Raw genomic sequence first — 25752 nt, 5'->3', positions numbered from 1 at the left:
GTAATGACAGGTTAGTAGCTGAGAGAGGAATAATAACAGGTTAGTAGCTGAGAGAGGAGTAATGACAGGTTAGTAGCTGAGAAGAGTAATGACAGGTTAGTAGCTGAGAGAGGAGTAGTAACAGGTTAGTAGCTGAAAGAGGAATAATAACAGGTTAGTAGCTGAGAGGAGTAATGACAGATTAGTAGATGGGAGGAGTAATGACAGGTTAGTAGCTGAGAAGAGTAATGACAGGTTAGTAGCTGAGAGAGAAGTAATGACAGGTTAGTAGCTGAGAGGAGTAGCTGAGAGGAGTGGTGACAGGTTAGTAGCTGAGAGAGGAGTAATGACAGGTTAGTAGCTGAGAGAGGAGTAATAACAGGTTAGTAGCTGAAAGAGGAATAATAACAGGTTAGTAGCTGAGAGGAGTAATGACAGGTTAGTAGCTGAGAGAGGAGTAATAACAGGTTAGTAGCTGAGAGGAATAATGACAGGTTAGTAGCTGAGAGGAGTGATGACAGGTTAGTAGTTTAGAGGAGTAATCACAGGTTAGTAGCTGAGAGAGGAGTAATGACAGGTTAGTAGATGGGAGGAGTAATGACAGGTTAGTAGCTGAGAAGAGTAATGACAGGTTAGTAGCTGAGAGAGGAGTAATGACCGGTTAGTTGCTGAGAGGAGTGATGACAGGTTAGTAGCTGAGAGAGGAATAATAACAGGTTAGTAGCTGAGAGAGGAGTAATGACAGGTTAGTAGCTGAGAGAGGAGTAATGACAGGATAGTAGCTGAGAGAGGAGTAATGACAGGTTAGTAGCTGAGAGAGAAGTAATGACAGGTTAGTAGCTGAGAGGAGTGATGACAGGTTAGTAGCGGAGAGGAGTAATGACAGGTTAGTAGCTGAGAGGAGTGATGACAGGTTAGTAGCTGAGAGGAGTAATGACAGGTTAGTAGCTGAGAGGAGTGATGACAGGTTAGTAGCTGAGAGAGGAGTAATGACAGGTTAGTAGCTGAGAGAGGAATAATAACAGGTTAGTAGCTGAGAAGAGTAATGATAGGTTAGTAGTTGAGAGAGTAGTCATGACAGGTTAGTAGCTGAGAGTGGAATAATGACAGGTTAGTAGCTGAGAGAGGAGTAATGACAGGTTAGTAGCTGAGAGAGGAGTAATGACAGGTTAGTAGCTGAGAGAGGACTAATGACAGGTTAGTAGCTGAGAGAGGAGTAATAACAGGTTAGTAGCTGAGAGAGGAGTAATGACCAGTTAGTAGCTGAGAGGAGTAATGACAGGTTAGTAGCTGAGAGAGGAATGACAGGTTAGTAGCTGAGAGAGGAGTCATGAATGGTTAGTAGCTGAGAGAGGAGTAATGACAGGTTAGTAGCTGAGAGAGGAGTAATGACAGGTTAGTAGCTGAGAGAGGAGTAATGACAGGTTAGTAGCTGAGAGATGAGTAATGACAGGTTAGTAGCTGAGAGAGAAGTAATGACAGGTTAGTAGCTGAGAAGACTCATGACAGGTTAGTAGCTGAGAGGAGTAATGACAGGTTAGTAGCTGAGAGAAGAGTAATGACATATTAGTAGCTGAGATGAGTAATGACAGGTTAGTAGCTGAGAAGAGTAATGACAATTTAGTAGCTGAGAGGAGTAATGGCAGGTTAGTAGCTGAGAGAGGAGTAATGACAGGTTAGTAGCTGAGAGAGGAGTAATGACAGGTTAGTAGCTGAGAGGAGTAGCTGAGAGGAGTGGTGACAGGTTAGTAGCTGAGAGAGGAGTAATGACAGGTTAGTAGCTGAAAGAGGAATAATAACAGGTTAGTAGCTGAGATGATTAATGATAGGTTAGTAGCTGAGAGGAGTGATGACAGGTTAGTAGTTTAGAGGAGTAATCACAGGTTAGTAGCTGAGAGAGGAGTAATGACAGGTTAGTAGATGGGAGGAGTAATGACAGGTTAGTAGCTGAGAAGAGTAATGACAGGTTAGTAGCTGAGAGAGGAGTAATGACCGGTTAGTTGCTGAGAGGAGTGATGACAGGTTAGTAGCTGAGAGAGGAATAATAACAGGTTAGTAGCTGAGAGAGGAGTAATGACAGGTTAGTAGCTGAGAGAGGAGTAATGACAGGTTAGTAGCTGAGAGAGGAGTAATGACAGGATAGTAGCTGAGAGAGGAATAATAACAGGTTAGTAGCTGAGAGAGGAGTAATGACAGGATAGTAGCTGAGAGAGGAATAATGACAGGTTAGTAGCTGAGAGAGGAGCAATGACAGGTTAGTAGCTGAGAGAGAAGTAATGACAGGTTAGTAGCTGAGAGAGGAGTAATGACAGGTTAGTAGCTGAGAGAGAAGTAATGACAGGTTAGTAGCTGAGAGAGGAGTAATGACAGGTTAGTAGCTGAGAGAGGAGTAATGACAGGTTAGTAGCTGAGAGAGGAATAATAACAGGTTAGTAGCTGAGAGAGGAGTAATGACAGGTTAGTAGCTGAGAGAGAAGTAATGACAGGTTAGTAGCTGAGAGAGGAGTAATGACAGGTTAGTAGCTGAGAGAGGAGTAATGACAGGTTAGTAGCTGAGAGAGGAGTAATGACAGGTTAGTAGCTGAGAGAGGAGTAATGACAGGTTAGTAGCTGAGAGAGAAGTAATGACAGGTTAGTAGCTGAGAGAGGAGTAATGACAGGTTAGTAGCTGAGAGAGGAGTAATGACAGGTTAGTAGCTGAGAGAGGAGTAATGACACGTTAGTAGCTGAGAGAGGAGTAATGACCGGTTAGTTGCTGAGAGGAGTGATGACAGGTTAGTAGCTGAGAGAGGAATAATAACAGGTTAGTAGCTGAGAGAGGAGTAATGACAGGTTAGTAGCTGAGAGAGGAGTAATGACAGGATAGTAGCTGAGAGAGGAGTAATGACAGGTTAGTAGCTGAGAGAGAAGTAATGACAGGTTAGTAGCTGAGAGGAGTGATGACAGGTTAGTAGCGGAGAGGAGTAATGACAGGTTAGTAGCTGAGAGGAGTGATGACAGGTTAGTAGCTGAGAGGAGTAATGACAGGTTAGTAGCTGAGAGGAGTGATGACAGGTTAGTAGCTGAGAGAGGAGTAATGACAGGTTAGTAGCTGAGAGAGGAATAATAACAGGTTAGTAGCTGAGAAGAGTAATGATAGGTTAGTAGTTGAGAGAGTAGTCATGACAGGTTAGTAGCTGAGAGTGGAATAATGACAGGTTAGTAGCTGAGAGAGGAGTAATGACAGGTTAGTAGCTGAGAGAGGAGTAATGACAGGTTAGTAGCTGAGAGAGGACTAATGACAGGTTAGTAGCTGAGAGAGGAGTAATAACAGGTTAGTAGCTGAGAGAGGAGTAATGACCAGTTAGTAGCTGAGAGGAGTAATGACAGGTTAGTAGCTGAGAGAGGAATGACAGGTTAGTAGCTGAGAGAGGAGTCATGAATGGTTAGTAGCTGAGAGAGGAGTAATGACAGGTTAGTAGCTGAGAGAGGAGTAATGACAGGTTAGTAGCTGAGAGAGGAGTAATGACAGGTTAGTAGCTGAGAGACGAGTAATGACAGGTTAGTAGCTGAGAGAGAAGTAATGACAGGTTAGTAGCTGAGAAGACTCATGACAGGTTAGTAGCTGAGAGGAGTAATGACAGGTTAGTAGCTGAGAGAAGAGTAATGACATATTAGTAGCTGAGATGAGTAATGACAGGTTAGTAGCTGAGAAGAGTAATGACAATTTAGTAGCTGAGAGGAGTAATGGCAGGTTAGTAGCTGAGAGAGGAGTAATGACAGGTTAGTAGCTGAGAGAGGAGTAATGACAGGTTAGTAGCTGAGAGGAGTAGCTGAGAGGAGTGGTGACAGGTTAGTAGCTGAGAGAGGAGTAATGACAGGTTAGTAGCTGAAAGAGGAATAATAACAGGTTAGTAGCTGAGATGATTAATGATAGGTTAGTAGCTGAGAGGAGTGATGACAGGTTAGTAGTTTAGAGGAGTAATCACAGGTTAGTAGCTGAGAGAGGAGTAATGACAGGTTAGTAGATGGGAGGAGTAATGACAGGTTAGTAGCTGAGAAGAGTAATGACAGGTTAGTAGCTGAGAGAGGAGTAATGACCGGTTAGTTGCTGAGAGGAGTGATGACAGGTTAGTAGCTGAGAGAGGAATAATAACAGGTTAGTAGCTGAGAGAGGAGTAATGACAGGTTAGTAGCTGAGAGAGGAGTAATGACAGGTTAGTAGCTGAGAGAGGAGTAATGACAGGATAGTAGCTGAGAGAGGAATAATAACAGGTTAGTAGCTGAGAGAGGAGTAATGACAGGATAGTAGCTGAGAGAGGAATAATGACAGGTTAGTAGCTGAGAGAGGAGCAATGACAGGTTAGTAGCTGAGAGAGAAGTAATGACAGGTTAGTAGCTGAGAGAGGAGTAATGACAGGTTAGTAGCTGAGAGAGAAGTAATGACAGGTTAGTAGCTGAGAGAGGAGTAATGACAGGTTAGTAGCTGAGAGAGGAGTAATGACAGGTTAGTAGCTGAGAGAGGAATAATAACAGGTTAGTAGCTGAGAGAGGAGTAATGACAGGTTAGTAGCTGAGAGAGAAGTAATGACAGGTTAGTAGCTGAGAGAGGAGTAATGACAGGTTAGTAGCTGAGAGAGGAGTAATGACAGGTTAGTAGCTGAGAGAGGAGTAATGACAGGTTAGTAGCTGAGAGAGGAGTAATGACAGGTTAGTAGCTGAGAGAGAAGTAATGACAGGTTAGTAGCTGAGAGAGGAGTAATGACAGGTTAGTAGCTGAGAGAGGAGTAATGACAGGTTAGTAGCTGAGAGAGGAGTAATGACACGTTAGTAGCTGAGAGAGGAGTAATGACACATTAGTAGCTGAGAGAGGAGTAATGACAGGTTAGTAGCTGAAAGAGAAGTAATGACAGGTTAGTAGCTGAGAGAGGAGTAATGACAGGTTAGTAGCTGAGAGAGGAGTAATGACACGTTAGTAGCTGAGAGAGGAGTAATGACACGTTAGTAGCTGAGAGAGGAGTAATGACACGTTAGTAGCTGAGAGAGGAGTCATGAATGGTTAGTAGCTGAAAGGAGTGATGACAGGTTAGTAGCTGAGAGGAGTAGTGACAGGTTAGTAGCTGAGAGGAGTGATGACAGGTTAGTAGCTGAGAGAGGAGTAATGACAGGTTAGTAGCTGAAAGGAGTGATGACACGTTAGTAGCTGAGAGAGGAGTAATGACAGGTTAGTAGCTGAGAGAGGAGTAATGACAGGTTAGTAGCTGAAAGAGAAGTAATGACAGGTTAGTAGCTGAGAGAGGAGTAATGACAGGTTAGTAGCTGAGAGAGGAGTAATGACAGGTTAGTAGCTGAGAGGAGTAATGACAGGTTAGTAGCTGAAAGGAGTGATGACAGGTTAGTAGCTGAGAGGAGTAATGACAGGTTAGTAGCTGAAAGGAGTGATGACAGGTTAGTAGCTGAGAGGAGTAATGACAGGTTAGTAGCTGAGAGGAGTGATGACAGGTTAGTAGCTGAGAGGAGTGATGACAGGTTAGTAGCTGAGAGGAGTGATGACAGGTTAGTAGCTGAGAGGAGTAATGACAGGTTAGTAGCTGAGAGAGGAGTAATGACAGGTTAGTAGCTGAGAGAGGAGTAATGACCGGTTAGTAGCTGAGAGAGGAGTAATGACAGGTTAGTAGCTGAGAGAGGAGTAATGACAGGTTAGTAGCTGAGAGAGGAGTAATGACAGGTTAGTAGCTGAGAGAGGAGTAATGACCGGTTAGTAGCTGAGAGAGGAGTAATGACAGGTTAGTAGCTGAGAGAGGAGTAATGACACGTTAGTAGCTGAGAGAGGAGTAATGACAGGTTAGTAGCTGAGAGAGGAGTAATGACAGGTTAGTAGCTGAGAGAGGAGTAATGACAGGTTAGTAGCTGAGAGAGGAGTAATGACTGGTTAGTAGCTGAGAGAGGAGTAATGACAGGTTAGTAGCTGAGAGAGGAGTAATGACACGTTAGTAGCTGAGAGAGGAGTAATGACACGTTAGTAGCTGAGAGAGGAGTAATGACAGGTTAGTAGCTGAGAGAGAAGTAATGACAGGTTAGTAGCTGAGAGAGGAGTAATGACAGGTTAGTAGCTGAGAGAGGAGTAATGACAGGTTAGTAGCTGAAAGAGAAGTAATGACAGGTTAGTAGCTGAGAGAGGAGTAATGACAGGTTAGTAGCTGAGAGAGGAGTAATGACAGGTTAGTAGCTGAGAGAGGAGTAATGACAGGTTAGTAGCTGAGAGAGGAGTAATGACAGGTTAGTAGCTGAGAGGAGTAATGACAGGTTAGTAGCTGAAAGGAGTGATGACAGGTTAGTAGCTGAGAGGAGTAATGACAGGTTAGTAGCTGAAAGGAGTGATGACAGGTTAGTAGCTGAGAGGAGTAATGACAGGTTAGTAGCTGAGAGGAGTGATGACAGGTTAGTAGCTGAGAGGAGTGATGACAGGTTAGTAGCTGAGAGGAGTGATGACAGGTTAGTAGCTGAGAGGAGTAATGACAGGTTAGTAGCTGAGAGAGGAGTAATGACAGGTTATTAGCTGAGAGGAGTGATGACAGGTTAGTAGCTGAAAGAGAAGTAATGACAGGTTAGTAGCTGAGAGAGGAGTAATGACAGGTTAGTAGCTGAGAGAGGAGTAATGACAGGTTAGTAGCTGAGAGAGGAGTAATGACAGGTTAGTAGCTGAGAGAGGAGTAATGACAGGTTAGTAGCTGAGAGAGGAGTAATGACAGGTTAGTAGCTGAGAGAGGAGTAATGACAGGTTAGTAGCTGAGAGAGGAGTAATGACAGGTTAGTAGCTGAAAGAGAAGTAATGACAGGTTAGTAGCTGAGAGAGGAGTAATGACACGTTAGTAGCTGAGAGAGGAGTAATGACAGGTTAGTAGCTGAGAGAGGAGTAATGACAGGTTAGTAGCTGAGAGAGGAGTAATGACACGTTAGTAGCTGAGAGAGGAGTAATGACAGGTTAGTAGCTGAGAGAGGAGTAATGACAGGTTAGTAGCTGAGAGAGGAGTAATGACAGGTTAGTAGCTGAGAGAGGAGTAATGACAGGTTAGTAGCTGAGAGAGGAGTAATGACAGGTTAGTAGCTGAGAGAGGAGTAATGACAGGTTAGTAGCTGAGAGAGGAGTAATGACAGGTTAGTAGCTGAGAGAGGAGTAATGACACGTTAGTAGCTGAGAGAGGAGTAATGACACGTTAGTAGCTGAGAGAGGAGTAATGACAGGTTAGTAGCTGAGAGAGAAGTAATGACAGGTTAGTAGCTGAGAGAGGAGTAATGACAGGTTAGTAGCTGAAAGAGAAGTAATGACAGGTTAGTAGCTGAAAGGAGTAATGACAGGTTAGTAGCTGAGAGGAGTGATGACAGGTTAGTAGCTGAGAGGAGTGATGACAGGTTAGTAGCTGAGAGGAGTGATGACAGGTTAGTAGCTGAGAGGAGTAATGACAGGTTAGTAGCTGAGAGGAGTGATGACAGGTTAGTAGCTGAGAGGAGTAATGACAGGTTAGTAGCTGAGAGGAGTGATGACAGGTTAGTAGCTGAGAGGAGTAATGATAGGTTAGTAGCTGAGAGGAGTGATGACAGGTTAGTAGCTGAGAGAGGAGTAATGACAGGTTAGTAGCTGAGAGGAGTAATGACAGGTTAGTAGCTGAGAGGAGTGATGACAGGTTAGTAGCTGAGAGGAGTGATGACAGGTTAGTAGCTGAGAGGAGTAATGACAGGTTAGTAGCTGAGAGGAGTGATGACAGGTTAGTAGCTGAGAGGAGTGATGACAGGTTAGTAGCTGAGAGGAGTAATGACAGGTTAGTAGCTGAGAGGAGTGATGACAGGTTAGTAGCTGAGAGGAGTGATGACAGGTTAGTAGCTGAGAGGAGTGATGACAGGTTAGTAGCTGAGAGGAGTAATGACAGGTTAGTAGCTGAGAGGAGTGATGACAGGTTAGTAGCTGAGAGGAGTGATGACAGGTTAGTAGCTGAGAGGAGTAATGACAGGTTAGTAGCTGAGAGGAGTGATGACAGGTTAGTAGCTGAGAGGAGTAATGATAGGTTAGTAGCTGAGAGGAGTGATGACAGGTTAGTAGCTGAGAGAGGAGTAATGACAGGTTAGTAGCTGAGAGGAGTAATGACAGGTTAGTAGCTGAGAGGAGTGATGACAGGTTAGTAGCTGAGAGGAGTGATGACAGGTTAGTAGCTGAGAGGAGTAATGACAGGTTAGTAGCTGAGAGGAGTGATGACAGGTTAGTAGCTGAGAGGAGTAATGATAGGTTAGTAGCTGAGAGGAGTGATGACAGGTTAGTAGCTGAGAGGAGTAATGATAGGTTAGTAGCTGAGAGGAGTGATGACAGGTTAGTAGCTGAGAGGAGTAATGACAGGTTAGTAGCTGAGAGGAGTGATGACAGGTTAGTAGCTGAGAGGAGTGATGACAGGTTAGTAGCTGAGAGGAGTAATGACAGGTTAGTAGCTGAGAGGAGTGATGACAGGTTAGTAGCTGAGAGGAGTAATGATAGGTTAGTAGCTGAGAGGAGTGATGACAGGTTAGTAGCTGAGAGAGGAGTAATGACAGGTTAGTAGCTGAGAGAGGAATAATAACAGGTTAGTAGCTGAGAAGAGTAATGATAGGTTAGTAGCTGAGAGGAGTGATGACAGGTTAGTAGCTGAGAGAGGAGTAATGACAGGTTAGTAGCTGAAAGAGAAGTAATGACAGGTTAGTAGCTGAGAGGAGTGATGACAGGTTAGTAGCTGAGAGGAGTGATGACAGGTTAGTAGCTGAGAGGAGTAATGACAGGTTAGTAGCTGAGAGGAGTGATGACAGGTTAGTAGCTGAGAGGAGTGATGACAGGTTAGTAGCTGAGAGAGGAGTAATGACAGGTTAGTAGCTGAGAGAGGAATAATAACAGGTTAGTAGCTGAGAAGAGTAATGATAGGTTAGTAGCTGAGAGAGGAGTCATGACAGGTTAGTAGCTGAGAGAGATGTAATGACAGGTTAGTAGCTGAGAGAGGAGTAATGACAGGTTAGTAGCTGAGAGAGGACTAATGACAGGTTAGTAGCTGAGAGAGGAGTAATAACAGGTTAGTAGCTGAGAGAGGAGTAATGACCGGTTAGTAGCTGAGAGGAGTGATGACAGGTTAGTAGCTGAGAGAGGAGTAATGACAGGTTAGTAGCTGAGAGAGGAATAATAACAGGTTAGTAGCTGAGAGAGGAGCAATGACAGGTTAGTAGCTGAGAGAGGAGTAATGACAGGTTAGTAGCTGAGAGAGGAGTAATGACAGGTTAGCAGCTGAGAGAGGAATGACAGGTTAGTAGCTGAGAGAGGAGTCATGAATGGTTAGTAGCTGAGAGAGGAGTAATGACAGGTTAGTAGCTGAGAGAGGATTAATGACAGGTTAGTAGCTGAGAGAGGAGTAATGACAGGTTAGTAGCTGAGAAGAGTAATGACAGGTTAGTAGCTGAGAGGAGTAGAGACAGGTTAGTAGCTGAGAGGAGTAATGACAGGTTAGTAGCTGAGAGAGGAATAATGACAGGTTAGTAGCTGAGAGAGGAATAATAACAGGTTAGTAGCTGAGAGAGGAGTAATGACCGGTTAGTAGCTGAGAGGAGTGATGACAGGTTAGTAGCTGAGAGAGGAGTAATGACAGGTTAGTAGCTGAGAGAGGAATAATAACAGGTTAGTAGCTGAGAGAGGAGCAATGACAGGTTAGTAGCTGAGAGAGGAGTAATGACAGGTTAGTAGCTGAGAGAGGAGTAATGACAGGTTAGTAGCTGAGAGAGGAATGACAGGTTAGTAGCTGAGAGAGGAGTCATGAATGGTTAGTAGCTGAGAGAGGAGTAATGACAGGTTAGTAGCTGAGAGAGGAGTAATGACAGGTTAGTAGCTGAGAGAGGAGTAATGACAGGTTAGTAGCTGAGAGACGAGTAATGACAGGTTAGTAGCTGAGAGAGAAGTAATGACAGGTTAGTAGCTGAGAAGACTCATGACAGGTTAGTAGCTGAGAGGAGTAATGACAGGTTAGTAGCTGAGAGAAGAGTAATGACATATTAGTAGCTGAGATGAGTAATGACAGGTTAGTAGCTGAGAGAGGAGTAATGACAGGTTAGTAGCTGAGAGAGAAGTAATGACAGGTTAGTAGCTGAGAGAGGAGTAATGACAGGTTAGTAGCTGAGAAGAGTAATGACAATTTAGTAGCTGAGAGGAGTAATGGCAGGTTAGTAGCTGAGAAGAGTAATGACAATTTAGTAGCTGAGAGGAGTAATGGCAGGTTAGTAGCTGAGAGAGGAGTAATGACAGGTTAGTAGCTGAGAGAGGAGTAATGACAGGTTAGTAGCTGAGAGAGGAGTAATGACAGGTTAGTAGCTGAGAGGAGTAGCTGAGAGGAGTGGTGACAGGTTAGTAGCTGAGAGAGGAGTAATGACAGGTTAGTAGCTGAGATGATTAATGATAGGTTAGTAGCTGAGAGGAGTGATGACAGGTTAGTAGCTGAGAGGAGTAATGACAGGTTAGTAGCTGAGAGAGGAGTAATGGCAGGTTAGTAGCTGAGAGAGGAGTAATGACAGGTTAGTAGCTGAGAGAGGAGTAATGACAGGTTAGTAGCTGAGAGGAGTAGCTGAGAGGAGTGGTGACAGGTTAGTAGCTGAGAGAGGAGTAATGACAGGTTAGTAGCTGAAAGAGGAATAATAACAGGTTAGTAGCTGAGATGATAAATGATAGGTTAGTAGCTGAGAGGAGTGATGACAGGTTAGTAGTTTAGAGGAGTAATCACAGGTTAGTAGCTGAGAGAGGAGTAATGACAGGTTAGTAGATGGGAGGAGTAATGACAGGTTAGTAGCTGAGAAGAGTAATGACAGGTTAGTAGCTGAGAGAGGAGTAATGACCGGTTAGTTGCTGAGAGGAGTGATGACAGGTTAGTAGCTGAGAGAGGAGTAATGACAGGTTAGTAGCTGAGAGAGGAATAATAACAGGTTAGTAGCTGAGAAGAGTAATGATAGGTTAGTAGCTGAGAGAGGAGTCATGACAGGTTAGTAGCTGAGAGAGATGTAATGACAGGTTAGTAGCTGAGAGAGGAGTAATGACAGGTTAGTAGCTGAGAGAGGACTAATGACAGGTTAGTAGCTGAGAGAGGAGTAATAACAGGTTAGTAGCTGAGAGAGGAGTAATGACCGGTTAGTAGCTGAGAGGAGTGATGACAGGTTAGTAGCTGAGAGAGGAGTAATGACAGGTTAGTAGCTGAGAGAGGAATAATAACAGGTTAGTAGCTGAGAGAGGAGCAATGACAGGTTAGTAGCTGAGAGAGGAGTAATGACAGGTTAGTAGCTGAGAGAGGAGTAATGACAGGTTAGCAGCTGAGAGAGGAATGACAGGTTAGTAGCTGAGAGAGGAGTCATGAATGGTTAGTAGCTGAGAGAGGAGTAATGACAGGTTAGTAGCTGAGAGAGGGTTAATGACAGGTTAGTAGCTGAGAGAGGAGTAATGACAGGTTAGTAGCTGAGAAGAGTAATGACAGGTTAGTAGCTGAGAGGAGTAGAGACAGGTTAGTAGCTGAGAGGAGTAATGACAGGTTAGTAGCTGAGAGAGGAATAATGACAGGTTAGTAGCTGAGAGAGGAATAATAACAGGTTAGTAGCTGAGAGAGGAGTAATGACCGGTTAGTAGCTGAGAGGAGTGATGACAGGTTAGTAGCTGAGAGAGGAGTAATGACAGGTTAGTAGCTGAGAGAGGAATAATAACAGGTTAGTAGCTGAGAGAGGAGCAATGACAGGTTAGTAGCTGAGAGAGGAGTAATGACAGGTTAGTAGCTGAGAGAGGAGTAATGACAGGTTAGTAGCTGAGAGAGGAATGACAGGTTAGTAGCTGAGAGAGGAGTCATGAATGGTTAGTAGCTGAGAGAGGAGTAATGACAGGTTAGTAGCTGAGAGAGGAATGACAGGTTAGTAGCTGAGAGAGGAGTCATGAATGGTTAGTAGCTGAGAGAGGAGTAATGACAGGTTAGTAGCTGAGAGAGGAGTAATGACAGGTTAGTAGCTGAGAGAGGAGTAATGACAGGTTAGTAGCTGAGAGGAGTGATGACAGGTTAGTAGCTGAGAGGAGTAATGACAGGTTAGTAGCTGAGAGGAGTGATGACAGGTTAGTAGCTGAGAGAGGAGTAATGACAGGTTAGTAGCTGAGAGAGGAATAATAACAGGTTAGTAGCTGAGAAGAGTAATGATAGGTTAGTAGCTGAGAGAGGAATAATGACAGGTTAGTAGCTGAGAGAGGAGTAATGACAGGTTAGTAGCTGAGAGAGGAGTAATGACAGGTTAGTAGCTGAGAGAGGACTAATGACAGGTTAGTAGCTGAGAGAGGAGTAATAACAGGTTAGAGGCTGAGAGAGGAGTAATGACCGGTTAGTAGCTGAGAGGAGTGATGACAGGTTAGTAGCTGAGAGAGGAGTAATGACAGGTTAGTAGCTGAGAGAGGAATAATAACAGGTTAGTAGCTGAGAGAGGAGCAATGACAGGTTAGTAGCTGAGAGAGGAGTAATGACAGGTTAGTAGCTGAGAGAGGAGTAATGACAGGTTAGTAGCTGAGAGAGGAATGACAGGTTAGTAGCTGAGAGAGGAGTCATGAATGGTTAGTAGCTGAGAGAGGAGTAATGACAGGTTAGTAGCTGAGAGAGGAGTAATGACAGGTTAGTAGCTGAGAGAGGAGTAATGACAGGTTAGTAGCTGAGAAGAGTAATGACAGGTTAGTAGCTGAGAGGAGTAGAGACAGGTTAGTAGCTGAGAGGAGTAATGACAGGTTAGTAGCTGAGAGAGGAATAATGACAGGTTAGTAGCTGAGAGAGGAATAATAACAGGTTAGTAGCTGAGAGAGGAGTAATGACAGGTTAGTAGCTGAGAGAGGAGTAATGACAGGTTAGTAGCTGAGAGAGGAATAATGACAGGTTAGTAGCTGAGAAGAGTAATGACAGGTTAGTAGCTGAGAGAGGAGTAATGACAGGTTAGTAGCTGAGAGAGGAATAATAACAGGTTAGTAGCTGAGAGAGGAGTAATGACAGGTTAGTAGCTGAGAGAGGAGTGATGACAAGTTAGTAGATGAGAGAGGAGTAATGACAGGTTAGTAGCTGAGAGAGGAATAATAACAGGTTAGTAGCTGAGAGAGGAATGACAGGTTAGTAGCTGAGAGAGGAGTAATGACAGGTTAGTAGCTGAGAGAGGAGTAATGACAGGTTAGTAGCTGAGAGAGGCGTAATGACAAGTTAGTAGCTTAGAAGAGTAATGACAGGTTAGTAGCTGAGAGGAGTAGTGACAGGTTAGTAGCTGAGAGGAGTAATTACAGGTTAGTAGCTGAGAGAGGAGTGATGACAGGTTAGTAACTGAGAGAGGAGTAATGACAGGTTAGTAGCTGAGAGAGGACTAATGACAGGTTAGTAGCTGAGAGAGAAATAATGACAGGTTAGTAGCTGAGAGAGGAGTAATGACAGGTTAGTAACTGAGAGAGGAGTAATGACAGGTTAGTAGCTGAGAGAGGACTAATGACAGGTTAGTAGCTGAGAGAGAAATAATGACAGGTTAGTAGCTGAGAGAGGAGTAATGACAGGTTAGTAGCTGAGAGAGGAGTCATGACAGGTTAGTAGCTGAGAGAGGAGTAATGACAGGTTAGTAGCTGAGAGAGGAGTGATGACAGGTTAGTAGCTGAGAGAGGAGTAATGACAGGTTAGTAGCTAAGAGAGGAATGACAGGTTAGTAGCTGAGAGAGGAGTAATGACAGGTTAGTAGCTGATAGAGGAGTAATGACAGGTTAGTAGCTGAGAGAGGAGTAATGACAGGTTAGTAGCTGAGAGAGGAGTAATGACAGGTTAGTAGCTGAGAAGAGTAATGACAGGTTAGTAGCTGAGAGAGGAGTAATGACAGGTTAGTAGCTGAGAGAGGAATAATAACAGGTTATTAGCTGAGAGAGGAGTAATGACAGGTTAGTAGCTGAGAGAGGAGTGATGACAGGTTAGTAGCTGAGAGAGGAGTAATGACAGGTTAGTAGCTAAGAGAGGAATGACAGGTTAGTAGCTGAGAGAGGAGTAATGACAGGTTAGTAGCTGATAGAGGAGTAATGACAGGTTAGTAGCTGAGAGAGGAGTAATGACAGGTTAGTAGCTGAGAGAGGAGTAATGACAGGTTAGTAGCTGAGAAGAGTAATGACAGGTTAGTAGCTTGGAGGAGTAATGACAGGTTAGTAGCTGAGAGAGGAGTAATGACAGGATAGTAGCTGAGAGAGGAGTAATGACAGGTTAGTAGCTGAGAGAGAAGTAATGACAGGTTAGTAGCTGAGAGGAGTGATGACAGGTTATTAGCTGATAAAGGAGTAATGACAGGTTAGTAGCTGAGAGGAGTAATGACAGGTTAGTAGCTGAGAGAGGAATAATGACAGGTTAGTAGCTGAGAGAGGAACAATAACAGGTTAGTAGCTGAGAGAGAAGTAATGACAGGTTAGTAGCTGAGAGGAGTAATGACAGGTTAGTAGCTGAGAGAGGAGTAATGACAGGTTAGTAGCCTACACCAACAGAAGTACGAGAAGCTTTATGCCCCTCTTGCACTCTCTCCCTCTTTCTTTCTCTGTCTCTCTCTTTTCTCTCCCACTCTGTGCGTGTGTATGTGTGTGTGTGTGTGTGTGTGTGTGTGTGTGTGTGTGTGTGTGTGTGTGTGTGTGTGTGTGTGTGTGTGTGTGTGTGTGTGTGTGTTGTTATTGAGAAGTCATGTTGACTTGCTCTCTGTGTTCAGTCCTCCACAGGTGGTGACTCCTCCACAGACTGTTGCTTCCCCTCCCCACAGTGAAGGCAGCAGCAGTACAGACTGTGTTACCATACAGGTACAGGTACTAAACAACAACACAACATTCACATCACACATTTTACTGTAGCAGTAGCAAGCCTTTGCTATTAGATAGCTTTAACACCACACAAGTCAGTGTTTTCATGATGGCAAATGTACTTATTAAATTACATTTATATTTCCCTCTCTTCTCCCGTCTCAGTCCGAAGAAGAAGGGGAGAGGGGGCTGATTTCTGAGTGGGTATGGGACTGGTCCAGTCGGCCTGAGAACGTTCCACCAAAGTAAGAACCTACGCATATAATTGGAATGATTCCAAATTGATTTTCACTGTACTTCATTTTAATTCCATTTACCTTATTTGAGTAGTTGCAATGTGAACACATTAACTAACATACACACAGTACTTGGCTGCTAAGAACAACCACTGACTCATGGGGGGCCTGTGGATTTGCTAGAGGGAATGTAGTTATTATTTTAATACATAATGAATAAAACTGTGTACAATAGCATTGAAACCTGACAGATAATATCTCTCCATTACATCTGAACATGACATATGATATTATTTTACAGTCATGAAGGTATCTTTCTCTTCATGGTATGAGACTACAGAATTTCTCCTGAGAAATCTCCTTTTATCTTGAAAAACAAGACAAAACAAAATGTTTAATTAATGTCTTCCCCCTCTCTCCTTCTCTTCCTCCTTTCTTTCCATCTATCTATGTTCCCATTTCTCCTGATCTCTCTAAATCTCTTTCTATCTTCATCTCCCTTGTTTCCCTTCCCCCCATCTCTCTCGCTGCCCCAGGGAGTTTGTGTTCCAGCACCCGAAGCAGCAGTCAGGCTCCCTGAGTGTAAGGAAGAGTGAGGTGATGAAGAGAGGCCTGTTCTCCTCCGACGTCCTCATGATCCTCATCCCCTCACTGCTGGTCTCACACCTTCTCACACTGGGAGTGGGGTAAGACACACACACACATATGCCCGTTCAAAGTTTGGGGTCACTTAGAAATGTCTTTGTTTTTGAAAGAAAACCACATCTTTGGTTCATTAAAATAACGTCAAATTGATCAGAAATTCAGTGAAAACAATGTTAATGTTGTAAATGACTATTGTAGCTGGAAACGGCTGATTTTTTTAAATGGAATATCTACATAGGCGTACAGAGTTCCATTATCAGCAATCGTCACTCCTGTGTTCCAATGGCATGTTGTGTTAGCTAATCCAAGTTGATCATTTTAAAAGGCTAATTGATCATTAGAAAACCCTTTTGCAATTATGTTAGCACAGCTGAAAACTGTTGTTCTAATTAAAAAAGCAATAAATATGGCCTTCTTTATTAGACTAGTTGAGTATCTGGAGCATCAGCATTTGTGGGTTCGATTACAGGCTCAAAATGGCCAGAAACAAAGAACTTTCTTCTGAAACTCATCAGTCTAATCATGTTCTGAGAAATAAAGACTATTCCATGCGAGAAATTACCAAGAAACTGAAGATCTCGTACAACGCTCTGTACTACTCCCTTCACAGAACAGCGCAAACTGGCCCTAACCAGAATAGAAAGAGTAGTGGGAGTCCCCGGTGCACAACTGAGCAAGAGGACAAGTACATTAGAGTGTCACAAGTCCTCAACTGGCAGCTTCATTAAATAGTACCTGCAAAACATCAGTCTCAACGTCAACAGTGAAGAGGTGACTCCGGGATGCTCTTCAGGCAGAGTTCCTCTATCCAGTGTCTGTGTTCTTTTGCCCATCTTAATATTGTGTTTTTATTGGCCAGTCTGAGATATGGCTTTTTCTTTGCAACTCAACCTAGAAGGCCAGCATCCCAAAGTCGCCTCTTCCCTGTTGATGTTGAGACTGGTGTTTTGCAGGTACTATTTCATGAAGCTGACAGTTTCTCAAATTAGACACTCTAATGTACTTGTCGTCTTGTTCAGTTGTGCACCGGGGCCTCACACTCATCCTTCATTTCTCAGAACAACAATAGACTGATGAGTTTCAGAAGAAATTCTTTGTTTCTGGCCATTCTGAGCCTGTAATCGAACCCAAAAAATGCTGATGCTCCAGATATTCAACTAGTCCAAAGAAGGCCAGTTTTATTGCTTCTTTAAACAGGACAACAGTTTTCAGCTGTGCTAACTGTCAAGGGAATTGTATAATTCCTATATGTGTTCATTAACCAATACAATTAAAATCCCTCTGTCTGTTTCTAAGAATTTGTAAGATCATTATTTGCATAAAATAGACAGAGACCAGTCTTATCAAAAGCATTTATTCTCGGAGCGCGCTGCTCATAGAACTCTGTACAACAGTTTATATATCAAATATGACGTCATAGGTTTTAAAATGTCCTTCCTCCTCTCGATCAGGACAAAGCAGGTTCAAAAGTTCATTCCAACTCACCAGCGCACATACATGACACACAATATAACTGGATTAACTCCTGAAGTCTCACCATAATTTATTACCACTTTAGCAGACAGTTCCAGATACGGAAAACCTGGAGAGGCTCTCGCTGTCTTATTTGATCGCCACAGAGTTATAGTTGAGTCGGTTCAAAATAGGTTAATGACCCTCTTTGCTTACTTAAGACACACACACACACATTCCTTCCTACACAATGGTTATCATTTCCAATTACCCCTTATCCATGCTACATAACCTCTTTCTTAGGAACTAACATTATTCATCAGATATTGTAAAACAGGGTAGAGTTTAATTAGTTATAGTTCTATTTAAATGTAGATATTGTTTAGTCATTATTCATAAAATTCCTAACACTAACATAATTGCAAAAGGGTTTTCTAATGATCAATTAGCCTTTTAAAATTATAAACTTAGATTAGCTAACACAAGGTGCCATTGGAACACAGGAGTTATAGTTGCTGATAATGGACCTCTGTACGCCTATGTACGTAGATATTCCATAAAAAATCTGCTGTTTCCATTTACAATAGTCATTTACAACATTAACAATGTCTACACATTATTTCTGATCAATTTGATGTTATTTTAATGGCCAAAAAATGTGTTTTTCTTTCAAAAACAAAGACATTTCTAAGTAACCCCAAACTTTTGAATGGCAGTGTATATATGTTACAGAGAAGTACAGGACATATTAGCTACCAGCAGAGATAATGAGATGCAGTTTGTTTTAGTAATGATAATGAATTAGCCTACTATTAGGCCACCACCACCTGACTTTCCTAATGGCAGCAATCTGTTTTTATACAACAACCAGGTAAATGTGGTTAAAAATAGCAGATTAAAGATATAAGTATAAGTATTGTGTTATCAATATTAGCAGTATATTTCTCTCTCCCTTTCTCAGGATATACATAGGGAAGCGATTGGCTGCCTCCACAACTAGCACTCTGTGATATATGCTTCAGGGTAGCGCTCCCATTTGTTGACGGCAGACCAATAGGAATGGCAGCCCTTCCCACAACACACCCGTTGCCCCCCTCTCTCGCTGTCATGGGGCAACATAGGACCAGGCCTTTCTTTACCACTGTCTCTCTGTCTGTCTCAATATGTCTGTCTGTCCACCACCCACCAGCACGTTGTGTGTCTGTCCATCAGTCAGTCACCCAGCATCTCTGAATCTGTGATTGTCCCAGGGCCAGAGAGAGTGTGAGTGTGAGTGTGAGTGTGTGTGTGTGTGTGCGTGTGTCAGGGCCGTGTCAGGGCCGGAGAGGGCCGGAGAGGCCGTGTCAGGGCCGTGTCAGGGCCGGAGAGAGACTGCTATACAGACATTGTGTCAATAACTCAGACTGAGATCACTATTACTTTAACAGCAGAGTAACACTGATCTCAGTTAACTAACAGAGAGAAACGAGTGATGAGATGGAGAGAGAAAAGGGAGAGAGAAAAAAAGAGAGTAACTCCTCACTAAATCCCCATGGAAGGTATGAGCAGGGCGTTGAAGAAATAGGGTATATAGTCCAATGCTTAACCAAATTTAAACCAAAATCGAATTCTGGTGAAAGAAAGTCCCCAACAGTATATCTTTATTTGACTCTGGTCACCAATAATTTGTGTCAGAAATAACAGTTCTGTGATAAGCCTGGGTGGTTTGTATAACGTTGAGGAATGGTTTGTATAACGTTCTAAGTGGTTTATGACAACACAAGTGGCGCTGGTTGTTTTTGTTGTCCTATATAACCATCTGACTGTTTAAACTGTTTGAAGGACCATAAGCCCATTAAACTTCATTCCTCATACAGCTCCACATGCCTGTGGTCCGTTTGTCTCTCTTACTAGATCTTTCCTTTTTTATACACTTTTATTGTGTTTGGCTACGCAATCATGTTATGCTAATAATGATACAAGTGCTAGAGAACTGTGATATAATAACATACAGTACCAGTCAAAAGTTTGGACACACCTACTATTTTTAATTCTATTTAAGGGTTTTTCTTTATTTTTTACTATTTTCTACATTGTAGAATAAAAGTGAAGACATCAAAACTATGATATTACATATATGGAATCATGTAGTAACCAAAAAAGTGTTAAACAAATCAAAATATATTTTAGATTTGAGATTCTTCAAAGTAGCCACCCTTGGCCTTGATGACAGCTTTGCACACTCTTGGCATTCTCTCAACCAATTTAATGAGGTAGTCACCTGGAATGAATTTCAATTAACAGGTGTACCTTGTTATAAGTTAATATGTGGAATTTCTTTCCTTCTTAATAGGTTTGACTCAATCAGTTGTGTTGTGACAAGGTAGGGGGTGGTATACAGAAGATAGCCTTTCTAGATGAAAGACCAAGTCCATATTACGGCAAGAACAGCTCAAATAAGCAAAGAGAAACGACAGGCCATCATTACTTTAAGACATGAAGGTCAGTCAACACGGAAAATGTAAAGAACTTTGGAAGTTTCTTCAATTGCAGTCGCAGTAACCATCAAGCCCTATGACGAAACTGGCTCTCATGAGGACCGCCAAAGGAAAGGAAGTCTCAGAGTTACCTCTGCTGCAGAGTTCATTAGAGTTACCAGCCTCAGAAATTGAAGTCCAAATAAATGCTTCAGAGTTCAAGTAACAGACACATCTCAACTGTTCAGAGGAGACTGCATGAATCAGGCCTTCATGGTTGATTTGCTGCAAAGAAACCACTACTAAAGAACACCAATATGAATAAGAGACTTGCTTGGGTCAATAAACTTGAGCAATGGACATTAGACTGGTGGAAAACTGTCCTTTGGTCTTATGAGTCAAATTTGAGATTTTTGGTTCCAACCGCCATGTCTTTGTGAGACGATGAGTAGGTGAACGGATGATCACTGCATGTGTGGTTCCCACTGTCAAGCATGGAGGAGGAGGTGTGATGGTGTGGGGGTGCTTTGCTGGTGACACTGTCTGTGATTTATTTAGAATTCAAGGCATACTTAACCAGCATGGCTACCACAGCATTCTGCAGCGATACGCCATCCCATCTGGTTTGTGCTTAGTGGGACTATCATTTGTTTTTCCACATTACAATGACCGGACACACCTCCAGGCTGTGTAAGGGCTTTTTGACCAAGAAGGAAAGTGATGGAGTGCTGCATCAGATGACCTGGCCTCCACAGTCACCTGACCTCAACCCAACTGAGATGGTTTGGGATGAGTTGGACCGCAGAGTGAAGGAAAAGCAGTCAACAAGTGCTCAGCATATGTGGGAACTCCTTCAAGAATGTTGGAAAAGCACACCAGGTGAAGCTGGTTGAGAGAATGCCGAGAGTGTGCCATCAAGTGTGCCTTGTCATCAAGGCAAAGGGTGGCTACTTTGAAGAATCTAAAATATATTATGATTTGTTTAACACTTTAGTTACTACATGATTGCATATGTGTGTTATTTCTTAGTTTTGATGTCTTCATTATTATTATACAATGTAGAAAATAGTACAAATAAAGAAAAACCTTTGAATGAGTAGGTTTTTTTGACTGGTACTGTATATCAAAACATTTGTATAAGTTAACCCTGATCCTAATTCAATTATCTGTCAGACATGTTTGTGTCAAGCCATTGTGTAACCGCAATATATTCTCATTTAGTCATACATCAGTGGAGGAACAGGCTACTTCAGTAATGCGAGTGTTGGGAAGTCATTTTCTGTACCGTAAACTGCAACATCTGTTGGACATTTTACAGCTTTTCCATGGGAGGTGAATCGTTGCGCATCAAAGTGTTTATATGGTAAATAAGTTTACCTTGCTACTTCTGGATTTATTGTGCATGTTGAGACAATATCCAGAACACACTCAGCTACACACACACACACACACCACACCACAGACACATACACACACACACACTCTGAAGGTTTTACAGGAATGCAGTGACATCATCAACACCATAATTTATCCGTGTGTAGTTCCCACCCATGTCTCTTTACCCCCCCCCCCCCCCCCCCCACACAATTCAGACCTTAACTCTTTTATTGTCTCAGTCCTCCTGACATCCCTTCAGACCTTAACTCTTTTATTGTCTCAGTCCTCCTGACATCCCTTCAGACCTTAAACCTTTTATTGTCTCAGTCCTCCTGACATCCCTTCAGACCTTAAACCTTTTATTGTCTCAGTCCTCCTGACTTCCCTTCAGACCTTAACTCTTTTATTGTCTCAGTCCTCCTGACATCCCTTCAGACATTAACTCTTTTATTGTCTCAGTCCTCCTGACATCCCTTCAGACCTTAACTCTTTTATTGTCTCAGTCCTCCTGACTTCCCTTCAGACCTTAACTCTTTTATTGTCTCAGTCCTCCTGACTTCCCTTCAGACCTTAAACCTTTTATTGTCTCAGTCCTCCTGACATCCCTTCAGACCTTAACTCTTTTATTGTCTCAGTCCTCCTGACTTCCCTTCAGACCTTAACTCTTTTATTGTCTCAGTCCTCCTGACTTCCCTTCAGACCTTAAACCTTTTATTGTCTCAGTCCTCCTGACATCCCTTCAGACCTTAACTCTTTTATTGTCTCAGTCCTCCTGACTTCCCTTCAGACCTTAACTCTTTTATTGTCTCAGTCCTCCTGACATCCCTTCAGACCTTAAACCTTTTATTGTCTCAGTCCTCCTGACATCCCTTCAGACCTTAAACCTTTTATTGTCTCAGTCCTCCTGACATCCCTTCAGACCTTAACTCTTTTATTGTCTCAGTCCTCCTGACTTCCCTTCAGACCTTAACTCTTTTATTGTCTCAGTCCTCCTGACATCCCTTCAGACCTTAAACCTTTTATTGTCTCAGTCCTCCTGACATCCCTTCAGACCTTAAACCTTTTATTGTCTCAGTCCTCCTGACATCCCTTCAGACCTTAACTCTTTTATTGTCTCAGTCCTCCTGACTTCCCTTCAGACCTTAACTCTTTTATTGTCTCAGTCCTCCTGACTTCCCTTCAGACCTTAACTCTTTTATTGTCTCAGTCCTCCTGACATCCCTTCAGACCTTAACTCTTTTATTGTCTCAGTCCTCCTGACATCCCTTCAGACCTTAACTCTTTTATTGTCTCAGTCCTCCTGACATCCCTTCAGACCTTAACTCTTTTATTGTCTCAGTCCTCCTGACATCCCTTCAGACCTTAACTCTTTTATTGTCTCAGTCCTCCTGACATCCCTTCAGACCTTAACTCTTTTATTGTCTCAGTCCTCCTGACATCCCTTCAGACCTTAACTCTTTTATTGTCTCAGTCCTCCTGACTTCCCTTCAGACCTTAACTCTTTTATTGTCTCAGTCCTCCTGACATCCCTTCAGACCTTAAACCTTTTATTGTCTCAGTCCTCCTGACTTCCCTTCAGACCTTAACTCTTTTATTGTCTCAGTCCTCCTGACATCCCTTCAGACCTTAACTCTTTTATTGTCTCAGTCCTCCTGACATCCCTTCAGACCTTAACTCTTTTATTGTCTCAGTCCTCCTGACATCCCTTCAGACCTTAAACCTTTTATTGTCTCAGTCCTCCTGACATCCCTTCAGACCTTAACTCTTTTATTGTCTCAGTCCTCCTGACATCCCTTCAGACCTTAACTCTTTTATTGTCTCAGTCCTCCTGACTTCCCTTCAGACCTTAACTCTTTTATTGTCTCAGTCCTCCTGACTTCCCTTCAGACCTTAACTCTTTTATTGTCTCAGTCCTCCTGACTTCCCTTCAGACCTTAACTCTTTTATTGTCTCAGTCCTCCTGACTTCCCTTCAGACCTTAACTCTTTTATTGTCTCAGTCCTCCTGACTTCCCTTCAGACCTTAACTCTTTTATTGTCTCAGTCCTCCTGACTTCCCTTCAGACCTTAACTCTTTTATTGTCTCAGTCCTCCTGACTTCCCTTCAGACCTTAACTCTTTTATTGTCTCAGTCCTCCTGACTTCCCTTCAGACCTTAACTCTTTTATTGTCTCAGTCCTCCTGACATCCCTTCAGACCTTAACTCTTTTATTGTCTCAGTCCTCCTGACTTCCCTTCAGACCTTAACTCTTTTATTGTCTCAGTCCTCCTGACATCCCTTCAGACCTTAAACCTTTTATTGTCTCAGTCCTCCTGACTTCCCTTCAGACCTTAACTCTTATTGTCTCAGTCCTCCTGACTTCCCTTCAGACCTTAACTCTTTTATTGTCTCAGTCCTCCTGACATCCCTTCAGACCTTAAACCTTTTATTGTCTCAGTCCTCCTGACTTCCCTTCAGACCTTAACTCTTTTATTGTCTCAGTCCTCCTGACTTCCCTTCAGACCTTAACTCTTTTATTGTCTCAGTCCTCCTGACATCCCTTCAGACCTTAACTCTTTTATTGTCTCAGTCCTCCTGACTTCCCTTCAGACCTTAACTCTTTTATTGTCTCAGTCCTCCTGACTTCCCTTCAGACCTTAACTCTTTTATTGTCTCAGTCCTCCTGACTTCCCTTCAGACCTTAACTCTTTTATTGTCTCAGTCCTCCTGACTTCCCTTCAGACCTTAACTCTTTTATTGTCTCAGTCCTCCTGACTTCCCTTCAGACCTTAACTCTTTTATTGTCTCAGTCCTCCTGACTTCCCTTCAGACCTTAACTCTTTTATTGTCTCAGTCCTCCTGACATCCCTTCAGACCTTAACTCTTTTATTGTCTCAGTCCTCCTGACTTCCCTTCAGACCTTAACTCTTTTATTGTCTCAGTCCTCCTGACTTCCCTTCAGACCTTAACTCTTTTATTGTCTCAGTCCTCCTGACTTCCCTTCAGACCTTAACTCTTTTATTGTCTCAGTCCTCCTGACTTCCCTTCAGACCTTAACTCTTTTATTGTCTCAGTCCTCCTGACTTCCCTTCAGACCTTAACTCTTTTATTGTCTCAGTCCTCCTGACTTCCCTTCAGACCTTAACTCTTTTATTGTCTCAGTCCTCCTGACTTCCCTTCAGACCTTAACTCTTTTATTGTCTCAGTCCTCCTGACTTCCCTTCAGACCTTAACTCTTTTATTGTCTCAGTCCTCCTGACTTCCCTTCAGACCTTAACTCTTTTATTGTCTCAGTCCTCCTGACTTCCCTTCAGACCTTAACTCTTTTATTGTCTCAGTCCTCCTGACTTCCCTTCAGACCTTAAACCTTTTATATATTTTTTTATTATTTTTACATGTGCTGACATGAAATCAGTCAAGACTTGTACACTTGCAGCTTTCCCATGAACCGAACACTGACCATGTGTAACGCATGCTCCCTTACCCCATTTAACATCTCATATAAAATAATGGGGCTTGGCTGGGCCGGGCCAGGGGAGTGGAGTGCTATTTTACTGCCTGGGGTAAATTGCTCCCATTTGTTCTGAGCCCTGGCCCAACTAAATAGGTTTCTCATCCATCAGCAGGGTGTTTGATGTGAAGGCTCCTGCTGGGGTCACACTGCTAGCTGACAGTGCAACCGCTATTGTACATACTGTTGTTGGAAGAGCACAAAAACACCTGGTTTCCATTCTCAAACAGACACATGCAGACACACATGGGCGCATGGTTATACACATATGTTTACACACACAAACACACGGCATCTTGTCTTGTGTTCTGTACTGCACGCTAGGTTGATTGTAATTGGTCAATTTAGGTTAAGTAATGTTATAGAAACAGTTCAGTGGATTTGAAGGGGAGGTCTATGCAGATTCTCATGTTTACATTTGTGTCGTTTATCAGATGCTCTTATCCAGTGATTTACAGGAGCAATTGGGATAAGTGCCTTGCTCAAGTGTACATCAACATATTTTTCACCTAATCGGCTTGGTGATTCGAACTGTCGTTAAGGAGCCCAATGTTCTTAATAACCCCTAAGCTACCTGTCGTCTTCTACAGTGATCCACCCTGTACCCCTCTGTCTCCCACTCACCCAAAACCAGTTCACACAACAAGGTGGTACAGAGAACCCACTAACCACCCCCCTCCCTAACCACCCCACCACCCTCCCTCCCTGGGAGAAATTCATTCATTTCCTGAACCTCCGCTTCAGAAAGAGTGGGACGTCTGTCTCTCTGTAAAAGGCATTATCTTTCGGCCTCTCTTTCCTGCCAAACAGGAAATAGAGACTCCAGTTTCATACAGGCTGGGCCGAACGAAGGAATGCATTTAAATTGGCATGTCATAACCATGACTTAACATTCAAACAAGGTGACCAGATTACACCAAGCTCCGCTCAAGGAATTGCATTTCCCCAATCGTTTCATTCTGTACAGAACCACCATTTTTTTGGTTTCGTTCCACTGCTCCGACCAGAAAAATAAAGTTCTGAAATGGTTAGAACCCCAAAAAGTACAGGTTTAAATTGTTCCTTTTGAACCTGTGAAATTAACAGTTGTTTACATTTAGCTCATTAAATGACTTCACCAATCAGTGAGGATAGAGCAGGAAAGCTAGTTGTTTACATGCGTGATGGACAGAGAAGTGGAGCCTATGGCGCAAGATGCGACTGAAATTTTGCGGGTGGGGAGAGATTAAGAGAGGGTTCAGGAGGAGGCTTGAAGCGCTGGGCATCTTGTTATGACATGCATTA

General features: G+C 43.0%; 1 protein-coding gene across 4 annotated transcripts in view; it reads left to right on the top strand.

Moving 5' to 3' along the window:
* The window catches only part of LOC110537037 (BCL2/adenovirus E1B 19 kDa protein-interacting protein 3), a 40906-nt gene extending 21902 nt beyond the window's left edge, over nt 1-19004 (top strand). The window contains exons 3-7 of one of the 4 annotated variants that reach the window (XR_005034886.1): nt 14725-14818; nt 14978-15057; nt 15585-15734; nt 18107-18434; nt 18497-19004. Coding sequence is in view for 2 of the 4 variants with exons in the window: in XM_036937006.1 (XP_036792901.1) it covers nt 14725-14818; nt 14978-15057; nt 15585-15734; nt 18107-18155 (373 nt within the window). In the remaining 2 variants the exon portion in view is untranslated. Of the gene's footprint in view, nt 1-14724; nt 14819-14977; nt 15058-15584; nt 15735-18106 lie in introns of all 4 variants that reach the window. The other 3 variants (XR_005034885.1, XM_036937006.1, XM_036937007.1) reach the window with 3 other exon arrangements.
* The last annotated feature ends 6748 nt before the right edge of the window (nt 19005-25752 follow it).

This window comes from Oncorhynchus mykiss, chromosome 12 (assembly GCF_013265735.2).
Source record: "Oncorhynchus mykiss isolate Arlee chromosome 12, USDA_OmykA_1.1, whole genome shotgun sequence".
Lineage (NCBI taxonomy): Eukaryota > Metazoa > Chordata > Actinopteri > Salmoniformes > Salmonidae > Oncorhynchus > Oncorhynchus mykiss.
Note: the sequence above shows the minus strand (reverse complement) of the source record. Positions and strands in the feature narration are given on the sequence as shown.